At 38.5% G+C, this 20,000-nt stretch overlaps 1 protein-coding gene across 4 annotated transcripts in view; it reads left to right on the top strand.

Annotated features, from left to right (window-relative positions):
* The window catches only part of DENND1A (DENN domain containing 1A), a 284,733-nt gene that overhangs the window by 67,912 nt on the left and 196,821 nt on the right, over positions 1–20,000 (top strand). For all 4 annotated transcript variants that reach the window (XM_019541012.1, XM_019541015.1, XM_019541013.1 and 1 more), the window contains exon 4: positions 17,811–17,860. In XM_019541012.1, the coding sequence (XP_019396557.1) occupies positions 17,811–17,860 (50 nt within the window). The remainder of the gene's footprint in view (positions 1–17,810; positions 17,861–20,000) is intronic.

Below are 20,000 nucleotides of genomic sequence, written 5' to 3'. Positions count from 1 at the left end.
AGGCAAGTGTGATTTGCATTAATATTCTGTGTAGGAATATAAAATTGGTGTATCCCTTATGTGTAGATAATGACTTATGTTTCACTGAGGTGTTGCGGAAACAACTTAATCCTTAGCAGCAAAGTTGGTTTGATCTGTTCAAGTCTGAAACCCCCCCAAATGTATAAAAGCTAGACCTGAACCATGGGGTTCAGCTTTGGGTGTGAGTATTTTCTGAGTCAACAGTATCTGTCCAAGCCCCAAATGATGGGCATCATCGATGATCCTTAAATATGATGATTTTTCACAATAGCTTAATAATGATGAAATTCCCCCCTCCCGCTTCCTTTTTCTGACTCTCATGCCCTGCTTTAGAGTTATCCTCTCATTACTTTTCCCTGAACCCATCAAGTTTGGGAAAAATCAATCTTTCTGTGTATTTCCAGAAATATTCGTATTTAACATGCTTCTCTGATATTACTTCATGCCAGTAGTACCAAACAGCAAAAATGGAGGAATTGAAGTTCAGTAGCCTTGCATACCTAATGATCCATGCTTAGGTGTCTTAAAATGCCTTTAGAGTATACAACAAAACAAGGCACTTAAGATTATTTTAAACGTAGAAAAATACTTTTATTATAATAGAATATATTTTTGGCACAATGCACTTGAAGATATCAAAACTCCATTTTAAGATTATACATCGGATTGAAAGATTACAGTGTTACTAGATGCTAAACAGCATATGGATCTGCTGTATTATCAGTGAACCTCCAGAACGGTGCTTTTGGTGGTTCGTTTAGTAGCTCAGCATTTTATGTAGAAAAGTAATTTCATAATCTTTCTGTTTGTAGCAAGACCTTCAGAACCCCTCTGATGGGTTTATCCATAGCATAACAAGCCAGTCTTATAAGGTGTACCAAAAGTTTTAGTCTAGAAACATGAGAGAGACTGAGAAAAAGTTCCCTCCAATCTAGATAGCTATGCATGCTAATTTAGTATGAAATACCAAGATGTTGCTATACATAATGGGGCTAACGCAATTAAGGACAAAGATTCTATTACTTCTATATGAATCGTTGGCGAGACTGTTGCTGGAACATTGTTTCTAGTTCGGGTGCCTACCCTTCAGAAAATATGAAAATTGGAAAGTGTCCAGAAAGGAAATATAAGAATGATTTAAGATATTAGAAAACCTTCCTTCCAGTGAGAGACTCGGGGAGTTCAAGCTATGTATTTTACCAAAGAGAAAGTTAAGAGGTGGCTTGATCATGACCTATTAATACCTACACAGATAAAAGATTTCTAATAGTATTAGACTCTTGAATCTAGTAGAAGAAGCAATGCTAAGAATCAGTTGCTGGAAGATAGACAAATTCTGGTTAAGAACAAAGAGCAAATGTCTTTTAAAAGTGAGGGCAATTAGCGAGGGAAGGAGCATGGATTCTCCATCACTTAATCTTTAAATAAATATTAGATACATAAGAAGCATGCTTTGACTCAGCCATAGCTTACTGGGCTGAAAGCAAGTATTACTGGGTAAAGTTCACTGGCTTTTGCTACGCAGGAGGTCAAACTAGATGATCATGATGGTCCCTTCTGGCCTTAAAATCTGTGAATATATGAATAATTTAGAATCTGTCCTACCAACCCTTATTCATGCAGGTGATCACATTGAAACCCTATGGGGTTGCTTGAGTGAGAAAAGGTTGTAGGATCAGGCTGAAGGAAGTAATTATTATCACTTTATATGTTTGAATTTATTGATAAAGCTATAAAATGTTTTCAATGAGCTGAGGTTGAATTCTCCAAGTTAAGAAATCTTTGTCCAGTAATGTCCATTTTGATCCCTCAAATTTTATGCTGCTAAGCACTAAATTAGAAAGTTTTTCCAGAGTATTTAAAAAAAAAACAAAAAACAAAAAACAAAAAAACCCCCCCAAAAAACCAAAGCCAAATAAACAGCACCTCATGCATGATTATTGTTATACAGCAGAGCAGAACAGTAAGGAACTGGTTTATTCAAAACTGTGTTTTTAAAAAAGTTTTTATTGTAATTAAAACAAGTAGGTTTTGGGGGGGGCTGAAATCCTAATCAGTAAATAGGTTCAAATCTCCATCAGTACATTGGCTCTTATTTGGTCTGCTAAATAACAATCAGCTTGTCTGAATCCAAACAGTAAGTATTCAGCTGGTAGCTAGTTAAAGTTGATAGAGTTGGAATAATTAAATAAAAACATTCTGAGATTAGTGAATAAACTTAGATTTTTTTGTTTTTGTTTTTTGCTTAATTCGAAGGCACTTTAATTATCACTAACCACTGGATCATTAAAGGCCTGATCTAAGCATATTTGTATACTGGGTGCTGTCCTAGGTACTCAGTGGGAGGCTGATGTCTTCATAGTGCTTCACAGACATATCGCCTTTGCTTCCATGTTGGGAAACTGAGTCTGCAGTCGGGTTACTTGCTTAAGGTCATGGAAGAGAATTGGGGACTCATTTTGCATTCACTGCTGCTCTGTATTTAAAATAGTCAGAAAAAGCAGGGCAGTAGCTCAGCTTAATATAGATCATTTTTTAAGTAGAAGTGTGGTAGATTTAATCTGTTAACTTATTTTCGTAGTCTGAACTCATGTAGGCAATGGCTGTATTTAGACACGGTATTTCTGATGCTGATCTAATTCAGTATCTGTAGTTGTTCAAACTTCCCATGCCATAGCTTTTTTTACCATTGTGTATTTATATAACTTGCATGATTTAGCTGGGCCATGGAGTCTGTGGTTCAAGTTTTGGAAATCCTTTGTTCTGCAGTTCTTTATTTTATCACTTCAACATTCCCCAGAAGCTATGGTGAAGGAGATTGTTGGAAGGGGCAAGAACCAAAAATTTACTTTCCCTGTCTCAGTTGTGCATCACAGGCGTATGTAGTTGAACAAGTTAAAGCTTTCCCTGAAGATGCTGTTGTTATGCAGTCTGCACATAGAGTATTGTTAGAGGTTTTCCTCAGCTTATCACCAGCAAGGAACAATCGTGCTAGAAAGAATGCAGCAGCAGTCACACAATCACATTTATATATACATTTTGTTACAGTCAGCTATATATACGGCTAATAAAACTAAGTGAGGCTCTTTGCTTAATACTTTTTTTAAAGATACTTTTGACTGCATTATTTGAGTTTTCAAATAAATATTATCACAGAAACCTTTTTTTCAGCTGGCCATGTTACTGGCTTTTTTGGTTTAGAGTATGCCATGCAATTCAAATAGAAATGGAAAGTATTGTCTTTTATTCACTGAGCACCCTGAAACATGTCAGGCATCAACCACACAGAAAAAAGCAGGCACCAAAGAGCTTACCATCTAATATTAAGACGCAGTGAAAGGGAACAAACATACTTTTAAAGCAAAATGGAACCGTAGTAGCTTCAGTAGATATATCTATAGCTTTGAGCATGCGTGCGTGTGTATGTGTATACACGTGTGCACACACACCAATGGTCCAGTGTTTCTCTGCTTTTTTAGGCTTGAGGCACCCCTTGAGAAATACTAGCTCTTTGTTTTCACTCTTTTTTTTGCCTACATAAAAATAGCAGTGGTCTTTCTGTTGCAAAGAATTAAGAAAGACCATAACGATGGATTTCTCTTCGGAATCTCTGGGTCTGTGTTGTGAATCATGGTTGTAAACCGAACAGTGCTAATGCTGTATGGCACCCTGTGGCAGCCTTGAGGCAGCCAGCCCATGGTATCACAGCACCCGGGTTGAGAATTACTGACTTGGTCCCTCTTTTTTAATTTATTCTAAAATATTTTATGCATGGTTTATAAAACAAAGGTTCTATGTGGGATGGTATAAAGAGCTGGTGCCAATGGAATGAGGGTTAGATGAGAAATAAGTGAGGGATGGGGTCATGGAGATTGGCTTGTGAGAAGCCCTGGCACATGGAGGTTGTTCTGGAATACTGTCGTTGATTAGGAGAATGAGGATAGCGCTTGGTGGTTTTCAAGAAAACTGATGGCAGTCTTTTGGCTGGTTGGTCTAATAAAAGATATCGGATTTACCCAAAGAACCTTGTCTGCCCATGTCCTTAGACAAAAACCCCTTTTGGCAGTCAGGTGCTGAAGTGCAGGCAGGGACTTTAGGTGTGAAACGAGTCTGGAAGTTTGATGTCCCAGCTGGCTGCAGTGACACCTGATGTGGTAAAAGGCTTTAAAACTCTCCTGTTAATTAGGGGAGGAGAGCTGCCTCGGGCCTGGAGGAAGAGCTCTCCTTTCCATGGGAGGCACTTATTGGGAGGGTGGTCATGACGTTTCTCTTGGGAATTTTTTCACCATGATGAGGTTTTTTCACCTGTATTCATGTTTTCCTTGGTGAATATTGTAAAGGAAACTGTATTTTAAGTTTATAGAGCAAAAACTCTGTTCCCCTTGAAGTCTGAAGGGGTTTTACCATTGATTTTTAGAGGGGCTTCACTCATGGTTTTCTGTATGGTCATCAAACCTCTATCTCCTGCACTTTTCAGAGGTCCTAGGGTTAGAATATCATGCAGAATATTCTGTTGAATAAAATGGGAAAGTCTGCAGGAGTAACAAGGGAATTAAGTGCTAAACATCAAAATATGCTCATACTAGTTAGAGCCAGAGCTCAGGAATTCCCTGTTATTGCAATCCAGCAAAGTAGGAACATACATTTTGAAAAACAATTGTACGATTTCCTTAGTTTATTGCTTTAAAATTCTGGAACAAATCAAACAGAGGTAGTGCAGCATTAGGATGGACTTTGTATGTACTTCTGGGAAAAGATTACATTTGCTGGCAGCAGCTGTCACAGGGCTTCCATAAGCATATGCACTATTGTTTGTGGTATAAGTTTTATACTTTCATTTATGCGCGGTGTGACAGGAGTCACAGAGTCCCTGGGAACTGTAACTTTACACACCTCTGTTAGAACACTCCTTCTCAACCATTACATTGAGTTCACTGGGATTTTTGCATTTAACATTGTTTTAAAAAGGAAGCTGAGGGGTAGCAAGAAGGTCAACAAGGATAAAAGGGATCCTGTTGGAGTCCTTAGTATTAACAGATTCAGCTTTCCATGTGTTTCTGGAAATGCACACCTTGTTTTGGAAATGACATGTGCGAGAAAAATTGAGAGAGAAATTGAGGTGGGGTATTGCAATACTATTTAAAGAAAGGAAGTGTTAATGTTCCTGTATGATTTCAGATGTGGAGTATTCACTTCAATACAGCATTTTAAAATGCATGATAAACAGTACCTGAGTTTGATGTCATTGTTTAAAGACATCATCTAATTTCCAGGAGGCTTGCCAGTGGGAAAGCTCTTCCTTTTTTCTTGAATGCCTCAGACAAGTAGTGACAAGATTGTTCCTTCCTCCTGAATGTTACCTCTTGAGGAGCTCCTGAATTGTAATTTTTGATCTGCTATTTTATCCCATGGGTAAATCACTTAACTTTGCTGTCTGTTTACTTACCTGTAAAGTGAAGGTAGCAAATGTAACACAGGTCTTTTATGTAAATTCACTCTTTAGTTTAGTATTGAGTCAAATCCAAGTTGAGGTTTGTTCCCCCTCTCCATCTCAAGGTTGGGGAGGAAGCCCCCCATCTTGGATTTGAGTATAGGGGGGAAAGAAGGGTTCCAGCCCTGACCTGGGCTCAGGGTCACATCTGCAGCCCCCACCAACACCCCCCTCCCGTGCTGCTTACCTACAGCCAGGGCTCCAGCCCCACCTCATCCTGACATGAGTGGTGGTGACTTCAGCTCCAGCTGTGACTCCAACTCAGTGCTGGGGCTGCTGCTATTGCTGCAACCACTGCTGCCTGGCTGGGAGCCAGCAACATGCTCTGTTCTTGAGACTGGAGTGGGGCTGGACCTTGGGCTGGGTGGAACCACAAGTGAAGGGAAATGGTGGCAGGCGGAGCAGCATCAGCAGGGAGGGCCAAGTGTGTAGGGGGGCAGGCAGAGTAGGCAAGTAGTAGGGAAGGGGGAGAGCAGGCACTGGAGGGCTGGGGCAGGTGCCCTGAGTACAGGCACAATGTGGGGGGCAGATACTGGGGGGAGTGCAGGCACCACAGGGGGCTGGTTATAGAGGTGTCAAATGGAGGGGCACAGGCACTGCAGGGGGGAGAAGTGGCAGGGGAGCATGGGGGCAAGTGTGTGTGCTTGACCCCTGCCCCACTTCATGCACACCCCTGCCCCCCACGGCCTGTCCCCTTGCTGCTGCTTGTTTCTCTCCCAGTGCTTTCCTCATTGCAGCTCTGGGGGAGACGCATTGAAGACGACCCTCCAACAGTTAGATTCTATGCGTGGAAGATTATAACAAGTTTATACATTTTTCCACACATAGAATCTGCTTATTGGGACATTGTCTTGAATTCAGAGTGATCTTGAATTTAGGTAAATGCAGTAATTGTAAAATGCTACAAGAGTGCTATAAACCTGGTCATTGCTATACCAGTTGAAAGGCATGGATTTTGAGGAAGATCTATAGATTTAGTTAGTTTGTTGCATCTGACAGCATTGCTCTTGGTATTTAGAAGCTTCTCCCCTAGAATCCCTCTTCATTTGACAATTCTCAGAATTTGTGGGATCACGAATCATATTATATGCAGTAGCACAATCAAACTGTTGTCTTTCTCTCTGCTTTTCAAGAATATCTCTGTACAGTTGATGATTTATGCTTGCCCATTTCTAGTATGGCAGATGTCCTTTTCTGAGAGCTGAGAACTTGTGCTAGGGAAGTACTAACTCAAGTCTAAAAAAATCCCCTCTCTGGGTAACCAGTCGAGGAAGATCCAAGAGGTTACACTGTATGAAGTTCGTAGTCATAGTATCTCGCAATCCCATAACGATTTTCTCCTGGGTTCTCAAAGAGCTTTACAATGAGGTTAGGTAAGCTTTCCTTAATTTAAAAGTGGGGAGAACTGGTACAGAAGTCCTGATTTCACAAGTCCAGGAAATAAGTGGAAAATCCTGGAACAAACAGAACTTCCTCACTCTTGTTCTTGACTTTTAGGCTCGTCTCTGATTATGAGGCAGTGCTCCCTCTTTTCAGGAGGGTTGTCCCTTACCAGAGCCTTTCATACATTTGAGTATTATTCCTCCTATTTTTGTTTTTAAGCAAAAATTATCTTAAGGTAGAATTAAGGCAGTAATATTTCTTGAACTGAGTGTTTCTTCCCTCTGCCCGATTAGTCTCTGATTATTACAGTGCATCAGTGGTTAATTCTTAGGTTACAATAGGACCCAGAGGTCTGTTGGGGTAGATGTTGTACAAATGTTTCTGAAGATGCACTCCCCACCCTGAAGAAATTATGATTTTAAAACTGTAATGCACTAGCTTCCAGTAAAAGAAAAAGAGAGTACGAAACAATGAAAATGGATTTATAAAAATTTCAATATGTGCTACAATGCAGTGTCAGATTTTATGCTTTTTTAAATATTACTATTTTGGCTTCTATGTAGGTTTGGGGCTTATTTTTGTTCTGTTTGATCCTTTTCCTTTCAGCACTTTGCAGTTGTAGGATTTTTTTTTACATGAGTTACAACGTCTGACTACAACGTGTCTTATCAAGGCAAAATCTGATCATTCTTAAACTCTTTTCTGTGCAGATTTGACCGGAAGCTCAGATGATATTGAAATTATTTTTTTTGCATCGTGTTTTGTATTGGCATAAACATTCTTCCTATGGGATACATGGGATTCCAAGACGTTTTCAATGTTTTAGCAGTTACTGGGTTACACTACACAGTATTTCTTTCCCTTGCGCTGGATGGTGGGTGCCGGTGACGTGGAATTAACAAAACATGATCTTGCCCATTTATGTAAACAAGGGCCTTTCTTTTGTGAGCATGTCTTGTTAACTATCCTTTGCAATGCCTTACTCGTGCTTCTTGAATAATTTGTTTAAACTATGCAGTACAGATTCCTTATTTTAGCACTAAGACTTACAAAGGCTTCTTTTAGCAGCCTTTAATTTTGTACTTATGTATGTGACATAGCCCGTGGCTGTGATATCTACTGTGAATCTGCAGTTGTTTTGGGATGAAAGAAGGCGGCAGCTGGAAACTCAGTAGCTACATCTAGCTGTCTACCTAGAGAAGGCCTTGATTTCAAGTTTATCTAAACAAGCTCGACTAATCCCAACTATCTAGGGGGATCCACTGTCAAAACAAGCAGCATGGCCCTAAGGCAAACACAACCATACAGAAATGAAGGCTGGGACTTCCAATACTCCAATGACTGCATACTGGAGGCTTTTTTCCTGAAAGAGGGTAGGAGAGGTATAATTTGCATAATGCCTTTTCATTGGAAACTTTTGGAAAGCTGACAGAGGTCCAGCTTATAGCTCTGTAGCCACAATACGGAGTCTATAGGAGAATCCTTGAATGACCTAACCATATTGAAAGGAAAAATGAAAGCGCCCAAGTATAGCCAAGTGAGAGAGGAAAAGAGGGCTGCTGCATTGTCTAACATCTGCTCTACTTCTCGTTAGTTTTGTTCTTTGGTATTCTATGTGGACTTTGGAGAAACCTAAGACAGACTAACATGAATCCTATAATCTTCCTTCTGAATATTTATGTAGTGTGCCAGCCTCTAAGCTGTCCTTTGCATCTTCCTACTTCCCCCTCATTTTCATGCTCTCAAATGAGGCCAACATTTCAAAAGCTAAATAAATGTTTGTGAATGTTTATAAAAGATTTGCATAAATTTGTCCTTGTTTGACAAAGATCACTTTTTTCTTATGCCAGTTCTGAAATTTTTTAAAGGTTTCAGTGCTTGTCTTGACAACAAAGTCCTGCCTCAGAGAACAATGATTGCTGATTAAGTGGGTATGCAGTTGTTGCTGAATAGAGGTTTGAGACGGCATTTAAAAGGGCCAATCATTGGGGATAAGAATTATATTATTTAGTAAATGTTAGCCAGAGTATACATTTTAATCTAAATTTTTGGTCCCATATAATTAAGTTAGCTTTTTCAAATGGCGTTTCTCCCAGTCCTAGATACATGGTTATCTGTCTGTCCATACCTAACAGTTTTCAAATTAATTCTCCTAAATATTTTCCACCCTTGTTTCTAAATACTCTAAATGTATTTATGATTTAATGCAAGACCATTTTTACATGGGTTTGATGCTATTATTTCTTCATCAGTACCACTATACTCACTCTTGTGGTTACCTTAGAAATGCATTTGAACTTTAAGTTCATTATGTTGTTTAAATAATTCTTCAACTTCTTCAAAATTTGCAGCTGACAGAATTTAGATTTCCCCTCAACAGATAAACACTTCTGCACAATGTATTTTAGTACTTAAATCTATTCTGTGACCCAAATGGGTTTTAGCTAAGATTTTTTTTTCCCCCCCTGAATTTAGAACATTATTTATTTGGTTGAGGTATTTGCAAGGGCTAAAACATTTTACTTCAGTGTTATAGTCAAGCTGGTGCTAGTGAGAAAAGTAATAGCCATTTCTGTCCTTTTGTTCTATTAGTTTAGAGGTTCAAGTTGTCATTAAGGCACAAACTAGAGCTACTTCTCTGACACAGTTTTTATCACATCTGCTAGGCCTGTGTCCCAGGAGGAGCTGTGTAGAGCAGTGAATTCAGCATAGGCCCATTATCTACTGTTTTTGCGTATGTTGTAAAAGGAGCGAGACCTCAGGGAGGCTTGGAGCCTCCTCCCGTGTAATGTCCAAGTCAGATTTGAAGGACTGGTGGCAGGAAAGCTTTGGCCTTGGGGTGTGAATTCTAAGAAATAGAGGCACAATTAAGCTTAAAAAATTCAGGGATTTTCAGCTTGATAATGAAAGATTTTTTTTTTTTTTTTTACTAATGCAAACGGAAAAGTTGCCCATCTGCGTACATTTTTTGTGCACTTAAAATATTTAAATGTTAAGTGTTCTTAGTATGCTTACAAAACATTTATTTATTTCAGTACTTTTTTCTGTAGCCAGGGTGGTTTTTAAAAAAACCCAAACAAATCCCAGCATCATCCTGAGGGCAAGTGATTGCCTCAACTGAAACCATATTATTGTTTCATTCCAGTGTCTTTTTTTCCTTCCTCCATCACTTTATAAGTAGATGAGGAAAATGAACCTTGCAGAAAACCTTTCCTAGCTATATCTTTCTAATTGCATGATTAAATAAAAGTTAATGGATTTTTAAAGGGTTTTAGGCAAATGGAGGAGCAACTGCAGTAAAGTTGTATTGGAATATTGGTTTTATTACTATATTGTTTTAATGCTGTTAAACTAAGCTCATTAAATTAATTCTGCTAGCCAAATATTGCTGCTGTTTGTCAGAAAAAGCTCTTAACGTGAGTGATTCCTAGTTTTGCTATATTTAGAGTATCCCGAGAATTCGTTTTAATGCTTGGTAGTGATACCTAGGGTAAGACCAGCGTTCTCATTTAAACTCTTCAGAAGTTTATAACAAAGGCGGTGAAAAGTCATTGAAGAAGGACATTGGTATAAAGTATTTCAGTTTGGGAACAGATTTTTTTAAAGACTTTTTTTCTTACAAAGAGATGTGCTTCAACACGTGTAAGGCGGCGGGGCGGGGAAGAGAAGCTAGAGAAACTTAGTTTTACATATACTATTTTATGCAATTTTAATGCATCTCCTTAAAACCAGATTTTGCCAGTGGTTTGTTTCTAATGTAAACTAATTATGTTGCTGTTTAGTTGTGTGTGCATGATACTGACATTTACATGCAGCATAGTTTTCATTATGCTAAGAATAATTTTACAGCATCCTTACATTCTAATATTGCGCCTGGATTTTGAGTACATAATTAGATGCCATTTCATTAGGCTTGGGTTATAATCTGTAATCAAATGACTGTAACTTCAGAAGAGTAAATGTGCATGCTGAAATATGTAATAAGTGTAAAAACTAACAAATGCAAAGACATTGAGAGTTGAGCCTTCAATACACAAGCTTTGCTGAGATCTTTTTCACCCTCCCTTGTTATTCCTACCTGTATTCAAATTAGGGAGGTAACTGAATTTTTCATGTTGGTGCTAGCCTCAACAACCATTAGTCGTTAAACAAATTTTGATATGGAACTGCCTTTTTTAAACGACCAGTTAGTAAAGCATTGTGTTAATAACATTTTGACAAAAGGTAATTTGTTTCCAGAGGAGTGCGAACAGTATAATAACTGACTTAAGGCTAAGGTGAAGTGAGGAAAACGGGTAACGTTCACAATCCCCTTTGCAAGCAAGGTATTTGTACAGAGTTTAAGCTGGCTCCGTAGGTCACAGAATTTTATAGTGCCCTAGATTATTTTGAACTCAGGCTCTTTTTTAAACTTCTCTGGTTTCTAAATAGGCCTGTCATCAGTTTTAAGTAGAAGCGTACTTGGGTAAGCTGGCAACTGAACTAAATTTTTAAATCCATAGTAAAAGACAGAATGATGAATTGTTAAAAGTATTCTGTAGAAAATTTAACTATAAGTGTGCATTGCTATTTCATGGATGCAAAATAGATTAAAATGGTCAGAATTCTTGAATTTTAAAGCGTATTTAATTTATGGAGTTTCACCTCTTAAATCAAATCAATATACTTGAAATGTGTTGAAGTCAAATGACTTGAAAACAGAAATAGGGTGGAGTAAGTTTAAGGGCAGTCTTGTCCTTTTGGATTCTTAATTATTGGCTCTCTTAAGAGGTTTGTGCTTGGACAATAGCACTTAAAAATATTGTTTATTTTACAACCTGTTTATTGTGTTTCTGGGAACTGAATCTGCTCCGTACCGAGGTCATCAACAACTGTCTCTGAGAAATCAGGGGCCCTATTTCTGTTTCTGTCCTCCTTGATCACATCTCCTCCCTGAGCTTTCATAATATTCTGCTTTCCTCATCTTCTTGACTTCTTGCTTCTTCCCGCTCCTTGTCACTGAACCCCTCAATTTCCCTCTCTTGTTCTATTGCTTGGGGGAAAATTCATCTGTTCTAATGGCTTCAGATACTGTGCCTGCCTGGATGACTTGTAAATGATTTTTGTGCTCCCAACCCCTCCTCCTCTTGTCAGTCTTGCACCTTTGACAGCCTTGCCAAAACCCAACCAGGTTTTAAGATCAAGGTGTTAAAGATGAATTTCATAACTTTCTCTTCCTTGTATTGTTCATCGTTGGCTCATCTGTTCTCCCCATGTAACACCTGCCATGTTTGGCGCTTTTCAGTCTCCTTTAATGTCCAAATTGCACTCCAATTTTCTATTTTTACCTCCTCTCCAAATTCCACCCTTTTCACTTCATCCCCGCTGCTACCATTCTTACCTCTCTTCTGAATGATACTTCCTCTTAGTCCACGTATCTTGTCTCTCTCAGGTGTCCCCTTTAGCTCCCCCCAAGTTATGCTACCCCTTCTTCCTGTATGTGGTCTATACCAGTTCCCTTCCTGTCCGCAAGTCACTCTTCCCATTAGCTTTGAACACCTTGTCTGCATCTCCAGAACATTTTAGTACTTTTCTGTCTCTGCCCCTTTTTGCTTCTTTCCACTTTTCTGTGTTCAACTAAAGCTGCTACGTAACTTCGTAGTGACTCCATCTCCCAGTCATCTGCCTGCCTTTCACTTAGCTGTCTTCTGTTTGCACGGTTTATCCTAGGAGCTTGCTTCTGTAAAGCCTTCTAATGGCAACACTCAACTTGCAGCCGGAGAGAAGTGGAGTATGATGTGAGAAGTAGAAAAAATGAGGAGAATGCAGTACTAGTTGGAGAAGAGACCATAACACACTTGTTATTTTCAGACTCTTCAATCCATGACCTTCTATGTGTATTGTATAATAAATACTAATAATGCCTAATAAATATTGAGTTAAAAAATAAAAATGTGAGGCATTAAAAGGATGTCATTGATACACTAAATATTTCTGTGGGTAAGCAGTTGACATGAGGTGTCATTTGTGTTGGCCCTCTGGATTAGCAAGGTAATAGGTCAATGAGGCAGGAATAAAGAGGAATTTGCATTGTGCCTAGAATTGAATTAACCTTCATCTCTCAAAAGTTTCTCTAAATATAGATGTTGTGCTGCATTGTGTGTACATATGCATGTCACAGGACAGATTTAACTGGTAGACTCTCTTGTTGCTGTTTGTCGTCATGATCTCTAGTCTCCTTTATTATTAAAGTGCTAACAGTATTACTAGATTTTTGTCCCGACTACTGAATACTGTTATTATTTTCTTTACTGCTTTGTTTTACTGGTGTTTCCACCCTCCCGCTAAGTAAGGTCCCACTCGAACCAAATCAAATCAAAGTTCCCAGAACTTATGAAGGTCATCATGAGAGCTGAAACAGCCCCTGGTCGGTACTGCTTGGGCAGGGCACACATGCAGGGTCGGGCCTGCGTAGGACTCATTCACACACATGTGCCACAGGGCAATTTCGGTTCCCTTTCAAGAGAGCATAGAAGTCCTTGCATCTAGTTGTGTTTGGATGTTGCTAGAGTGTCCTCTTTTTTTTTTTGTGTTGGTCTGAATGTTTTTTCTGAGTTAACTTCCATTGAGAACTTGTGTGAAATCTAAAACGCTAGTTCTGCTGCGTAACCGCAGTGCTTGTTACAGTTTTGCCAGAGTTTTGTTTTATTTTTAAGCCATTTGTGAGATTTCATTTTAACAAGGGAAAATAAGTGGCATGTCTCTCTGTAAAGCTCTTAGAGCTCTCTGGACAAAGATATCGTGGAGATGCAAAGTAGTCATGTTACCCATGGTTATTTTTTGCAGGATTTCTCCTAAGTCCTCCCTACATGCACTCATGCACCCTGGATAAAATTGTCTAGTCTTCTCATTATTAATGATTCTAATTAACTTCATTGAATTCAAGCTTCAAAGTTCCCCTTCTAGACAGGGCTGTGTGATGGGTAAAAATTAGAGAGACCTTCACGTGGCTTTGTCATCTAGTGGTTGAGAATCGTACTGCTTGAAGGGAAGCTGGAGTGCTCTGCGCCAGCCTGGGAAATACCACTTTTCCTTTTACTAGAGAGTTGCCTGCCTGTTTCTCTGGCCAGGAAGCATACAGAAAGGGATTTTTTAAAGGTAGTCTGAATCACCTGTGTATGATTTCCATGTAGGTATATGTCAAATTCACAGGTGACTGCACCAGTGTTTTCAGCAAATTCCATTTACCCAATGTCCATCTCATGCAGGATAGTGGCATATACTGTGCACTGAACAAATGCATGTTTGAATGTGTATAGTCGTCCCCCCCCCTCCACTTTCAGTGTGCACCCTTAAAGTATATGCTAGAGGGGAAGTGGGAGGGAAACCTTTCGGAGACTGCTACCTCCATAAATTGCCCTGTGACACAAAAGGGCTGAATTCTGTATTCTTGGCTCATTTATTTTGAAAACTTTGCTACTGAAACCAAACTTAATCAATGAGCTCTGTGTTGTCTCCGATAAGTTATGTGTTGGCTGTATTGATTGGGAAGGATTTTAGAAAACCCATGTGGGGTTTATAATGTCAGCAGTGTTTTGATTATGAAAAGAGTTGGAACCTGGGGACGTGGAGCCAGGTGGCGTATGTCCTAAAGCCAGTGGTGACACGGCCAGGCGGGATCCCTCCAGGGACACAGTTCATGCCCTGCACTTTAGCTGTGGTGACTGCCTGCTATAGATGCACTTTTTGCTCATTAAAATGTTAAAATCAAACTGCATGTAAAAGATTTGTGAAAATATAAACTTGGGGATTGATCCAGAAAACTGGCACATAATGCCCTGGAGACCTTGGTTTCAGCTATTGGGTCGTTTACATTTTATCAGCTGTGTTGTACTTTTTACTTTTTTTCTTGGAGGGGCAAGGAGGCATTTATGCAGTTTTTCTGTAAGAACATAGACAGGAAGGAATAAAGAAAACGCAGCTGTTGATACCACCTCTACATTACACGTCCAGCCAAGCATGTATTAAGAAAAAAATGTTTTCTTATAGTATGTATTTTTCAGTAGTTTGGTGGGACCCCAAGGAGATGTTGGTCCTCCTGTGCCACAGATAATCATCCTGCAAAGAAAAAAAAAAAAGTTTTGTAGGTAAAATATTTTCATATGAGCATTACTCACTGTTTAAATAGAGCAATATACTGTAACTAAATCAGAGCAGAACTCTGAGAACTTAGATTTGTCTCTTCCAATTTTTTTCAGCAATACAGAACTAATTTGAATAACTTTTTCACTAATTATTTATGTGGGGTTTTTCAAGCATTTTCCACAAGTACTTTTAAAAAAATTAAACCTAGGTTAATGAACCACCCCACCCCCTAGTTGTAAACCAGAGGCAATGCCTATTTTATAAAATGCATGATGAGGAATGCTTTTTTTGCCCAGAAAAGACGCTTAAAATCTCAGCTGCAAATCATGTAATAGGTGGTGGTGGTGATGATGATGATTATTCTTACGAGGTAAAAAAGGGTGACAGTGTATGCTGGTACATTTTCATCAGGTCAGAATTTAGCTTAAATATGAACATATACATCCCTGAAGTTAAAGCAAATTAGTTTCTGAATGAAGTATTATGTTATCCTATAATAAACCAGTGCTGAGAAGATGCTAAAGTGTGTCTTACTGATCTTGCTATATTATGGGTATAGTTTTAAGTGCAAGTACAGCAAAAATTGTATCTAATTTCTGAGGGAAATACCAATATAATTTACAAGGCTAAGGTAGTTGATGAGTTGTTTAAACAGCCTGACCTATGATCTTTTAACATTACTTTATAGCAAAACTTCATCTAGTAGCCATGCAGGGGTTTTGCTCTTAACGATACTACTTTTGCAAATGCAAATACAGTTACTACCTCACCCAGAATTTTTTTTAAAGTAATAAAACTAATAAATATACATTGACTAGTCTCCAACAAATATAGTTTTGAACCTCAGCAGTTTGTTTAGGGTTGCTGCATTTTATGTAATGCATTTGGACTTTGACTATGAAGAAAATGAAAATATATATGTAGCTTTCAAGTCATCAGGGGGTTTTGTGCACAAGCAAAGTTGCAAATTTAGAGTTTGACTGGACAACCAGATCATCTAATGGTGGACCATATATGCCTGTGGAGAGCCCATGGGTGTCAACAAGATTGCATAAGGATGAGTCCAGATATAGGTCAGGGAATCAGGGCATGGTTTTATTTAGAAAGTTACTGATTTAAAATTTTTTATATTTTATGCATATCTTTTTTTTAATTGGGTCCAGCCTTGAACCCTTCATATGGTTTCTTTGTAGATTTTTTGTTCAGATTGCCAGAGGGGAGAGCTAAGTGCTCAACACACAATTTTTCAAAACCCTTCCTTCAGAAAATATTAGCTTACAAATAATGTACCAAGAAAAGAAAGTTCCTTTATCTCTTCCTACCTAAAATCTCCTTTGTTTACAAATTACCATATTCTTAGTTGTCAAAAGCATCCAAAAGGGTTCTCGGAGAAAGTGAGCCGGAAACTGTAGCATAGCATGGAATATGCTCAATTGAATTATGTAGGAGGAACATGTTCTTGCAGGGGGAGTCAATATGCTTTCTGCTTCATTGAATAGGTTATTAGATTGATGTGGTTTATTTGTTGAATGATGGAACCCGTTTTAAAAATAAATGAAGCGAGAAGCATCAATTCAGTTAGCACTGATAATTTATTATTATTGGTCAGAAAAGCGCTATGTTTGTAAATCGCTCCTTAACTTATCAAATGGGCTGTGATTTGCTGAAGGCAGTCCAGTTTCAAATGCAGGCAAAAAAATCACTTATTCCTCAAGGTTTGTGGTTTGAATATGTAGGGAAAGGGAGCAGGCAACGAAATGGTATCTGGTAAAGAGTAGTACAGCAATAAACCTTTGAATTATTATTTTTTAGTTACAGAATTCAAGCTCTGAAAGAACATAAACTATTTTCTTTAAAAATGGGATTATTTTTCCTGTGAGTGTGATTACTTTTGGGTAGCTAGTTATTGGAAATTTTGTAATGGTGTAATTTTTTAGGTTTTGCTTACTTAATGCCAGTACCAACATAGTGAATGAGATGCTTATATTGAAAATTGTACTTTAAACAATTTGTGAAATGTCTGAGTATATCAGGAGGGAGAGAACAGTTAATATATTTTCAAACTTCACCTCATCTACATTTCCTGCTTCAGGTAATACACAATACTTCAGGCTAGGAAGGCTCTAATTGCAAAATGCATTGTTACATAATTTGGCAAACCTCATACGATGTTGGGTTTTTTCCGCTTTGTTTTTTGCTTTCCAAAAGTACAACATATGAATAAGCTATTCTGATAAAATGTATTAACACTTTAGCTTTTCATATTAGTATGTAGGAAATATAAAGGGAAAATTGCTGCTCTTACCCTTCTTGGCTTTCTCTTTTGTTATGTGTCCTATTGATGTAAAGAAGCATTTTTCTAATCTTACAGACCCTTGTTCCTAGGTAACAGGCAAAAGCTGTGCCAGCAGAAGCGGTCCTGCCAGGCCAAACCCATGTGGTTTGGTGTTATTCACTATGATCCATATGGTCAGGCTCGAGATTGTCCCCAGAGGGGTGTTAACACTCAACAACCCAACCTCCTCCTTCCCTTTGGAGCCTTGCTGGATGGCTCCTGCTGCTTGCCCATGTGTGAATCTTGATTAATTTTTCATTTTTAATGAAGTTTGATCATGTTTATTATTTCACATGATTGACTGCCTGGTACTCCTTCCATGTAATTGATAAAGCCCATATTTCTTCATCTGTCTCCTGTTTCTTCAGGGCAAAGTTGTGAGATTGTGTGCTGTGGTTAATGTGAGATTTATTGGTCCCATTAGATGTATAAATTATCTCTTTTTTCTCTCCGCAGGAAGTTCTGCAGACTCTGACCAAGTTTTGTTTCCCCTTCTATGTGGACAGGTAGTGTTAGATTTTCAAACTTTACAAGAAAAAAGCTTGTCAATAAAACTGCTGCAGAAAATAAAAACCATACCGTTCCTAATGTTCTGTCTGTTTGACTGTGATTTAAAGCACCCAAGTGCAAATTATATTTGCAATATCCCTTTTTCCTGGGGATTTTATGGGCACCATCAAAAAAGTTTAAAAGTTAGAACCATGCGCTGGTAGTTGTCAAAATGCACTTTCTTTAACTTCTAAATAATATTTGGATGTTAACATTAAACTTTGAGGATTTATTGTATGTATTTTAAGAATGGATAATACTAAATCTGTATAAATTTGTGTATAACATTCTAAAGTTAACATTTTACAATCTAATCTTCCTAAAATATGAGTAGTTTAGAGAGAAGCTCTAGACCTTGCAGGAATATTGGTGATGTTCTCCTGGATATTTAACATGGTTTGTAACTTGTTTTGGAAGTTAAATTAGGACTAGATTACTTAATTTAGTATATTACGTTATAAGTAATTGTTGACTTGTAGAAGAAAGCAAAATTAATTGCTTTATGTTTACTTTTGAGGGTAGGGGTATTCTAAACAATTTCATATCAATTTTAAATATTCATTTTCTGAAATGATCTACCACTGGTTGTCATAAAAGAACATCAAGTGTTTGGCTGACAGCATTCTTCTTAGAACAGATAATATTTGGAGGGAGGGAATTATCAGCATAGGGAAATTAGGTTTTAGAACATTACATTGCATTCAGAGGAAAAGCATTTTTTAAGATATTCTCAGTAATTGTTACGCAGGATGACACCACCACCATACACACACAAACACCTAGCACAAAATTCTTGGTCTAAAAGGCCAAGTCAGTAAAGCCTAAAGGTAATCTTTGGAAAACCTTTAATTGGACTTTGACATGAATTGATAATCTCAGTCTGGTTTCTAGAGGGACAGGTGTCTATGTTCTGAAACCACCACCGCAGCTTGTCCTTTTTCTTCAGTCTGAATAGGAAGGCCAGGAGCTGAATAGATGTTGAGGGCTAATTGCTCTTTCAACCTTTGAGGTGATCAGTCCAGGTCAGGATTGGGGCAAGCTAAGGGGAAGCTTGCCCTGGCACTACCTGTGCTGAACTTGACCTTGTGGATAAGTAAGATTCCAGTCCTCTGGGCCATCATGAGTCCTTTTACCCACACTAATTGACTTCTAAGTGAACACTTACAAATGCTTCTGCTATTTAATGTTCACTGTTCTGGCTCATCTTCGTTCCCTTTCTTTATAAGTGTAACCTGATGTTTCTGTTTTCCTGTATATTCCATATTTACCGAAAGCAAGTAAGGTCAACTTCATTTTTTTCTTTTTGTTGATAGATATATCTGCTCCTATTCTGCATAAGAATATTTAGCATATTGCATAAGTATATTGTCCTTAGTTTTTTGCAGCTATGTAAAGTGCTGAAGAAAAAAGCAAAAGAAGAACTGAGCATCTCCTCCCGGAGGTTTGAACTTCTGGTTTCAGGGAATCCGGATATTTCAAATCTGATAAATTGACCCTTAAATGCTAAATGATCATACCAACACCCCCCACCCCCCGTATCTTGCCAAAACTCCACTCGCAAAATGCCCATCGACTTCAATGGGAATGCTTGATATAGAACAATAACAACTTGTGGCCCAGAAAACAAGGAGCCTTTTTTCTACAAAGGCATTAAATTCAATATTAAATGCAGCCATTGCTTTCTGGATAGGAATAAAAGGAGATCATGTTTAAGACTAACACTTCTACATTGAGAAGACACAAATAAGACAGTGAAAATGTGCTTTCATTTAACACGCATGCAACCCCAATAAGCAGTTGGCATTGGAAAATACTCAAAGCACTTCAATGGAACTACAATATCATGGGCTCATACAGAGCTGATTGTATAGATCACAGGGCTCTATATGTATAGTATCAACTACTATACATGCAAGTGTTGTGAGACTCCATTCGGTGGGGCACAGAAGGACCCATCTGTTGTCCAGACCCCCTAGCCCATGAGGTCTGCTGCCTCCATGGGGCCCGCATCCAAGATGTTAGGGGGCAGCAGGGCAGGCCCTATGAGGAGAGGCTACAGGACCTGAACCTGTTCAGCCTCCACAAGAGAAGGCTGAG

This window comes from Crocodylus porosus, unplaced genomic scaffold, assembly GCF_001723895.1.
Source record: "Crocodylus porosus isolate Cpor-Errol unplaced genomic scaffold, CroPor_comp1, whole genome shotgun sequence".
NCBI classification, from domain to species: Eukaryota; Metazoa; Chordata; order Crocodylia; family Crocodylidae; genus Crocodylus; species Crocodylus porosus.
Note: the sequence above shows the minus strand (reverse complement) of the source record. Positions and strands in the feature narration are given on the sequence as shown.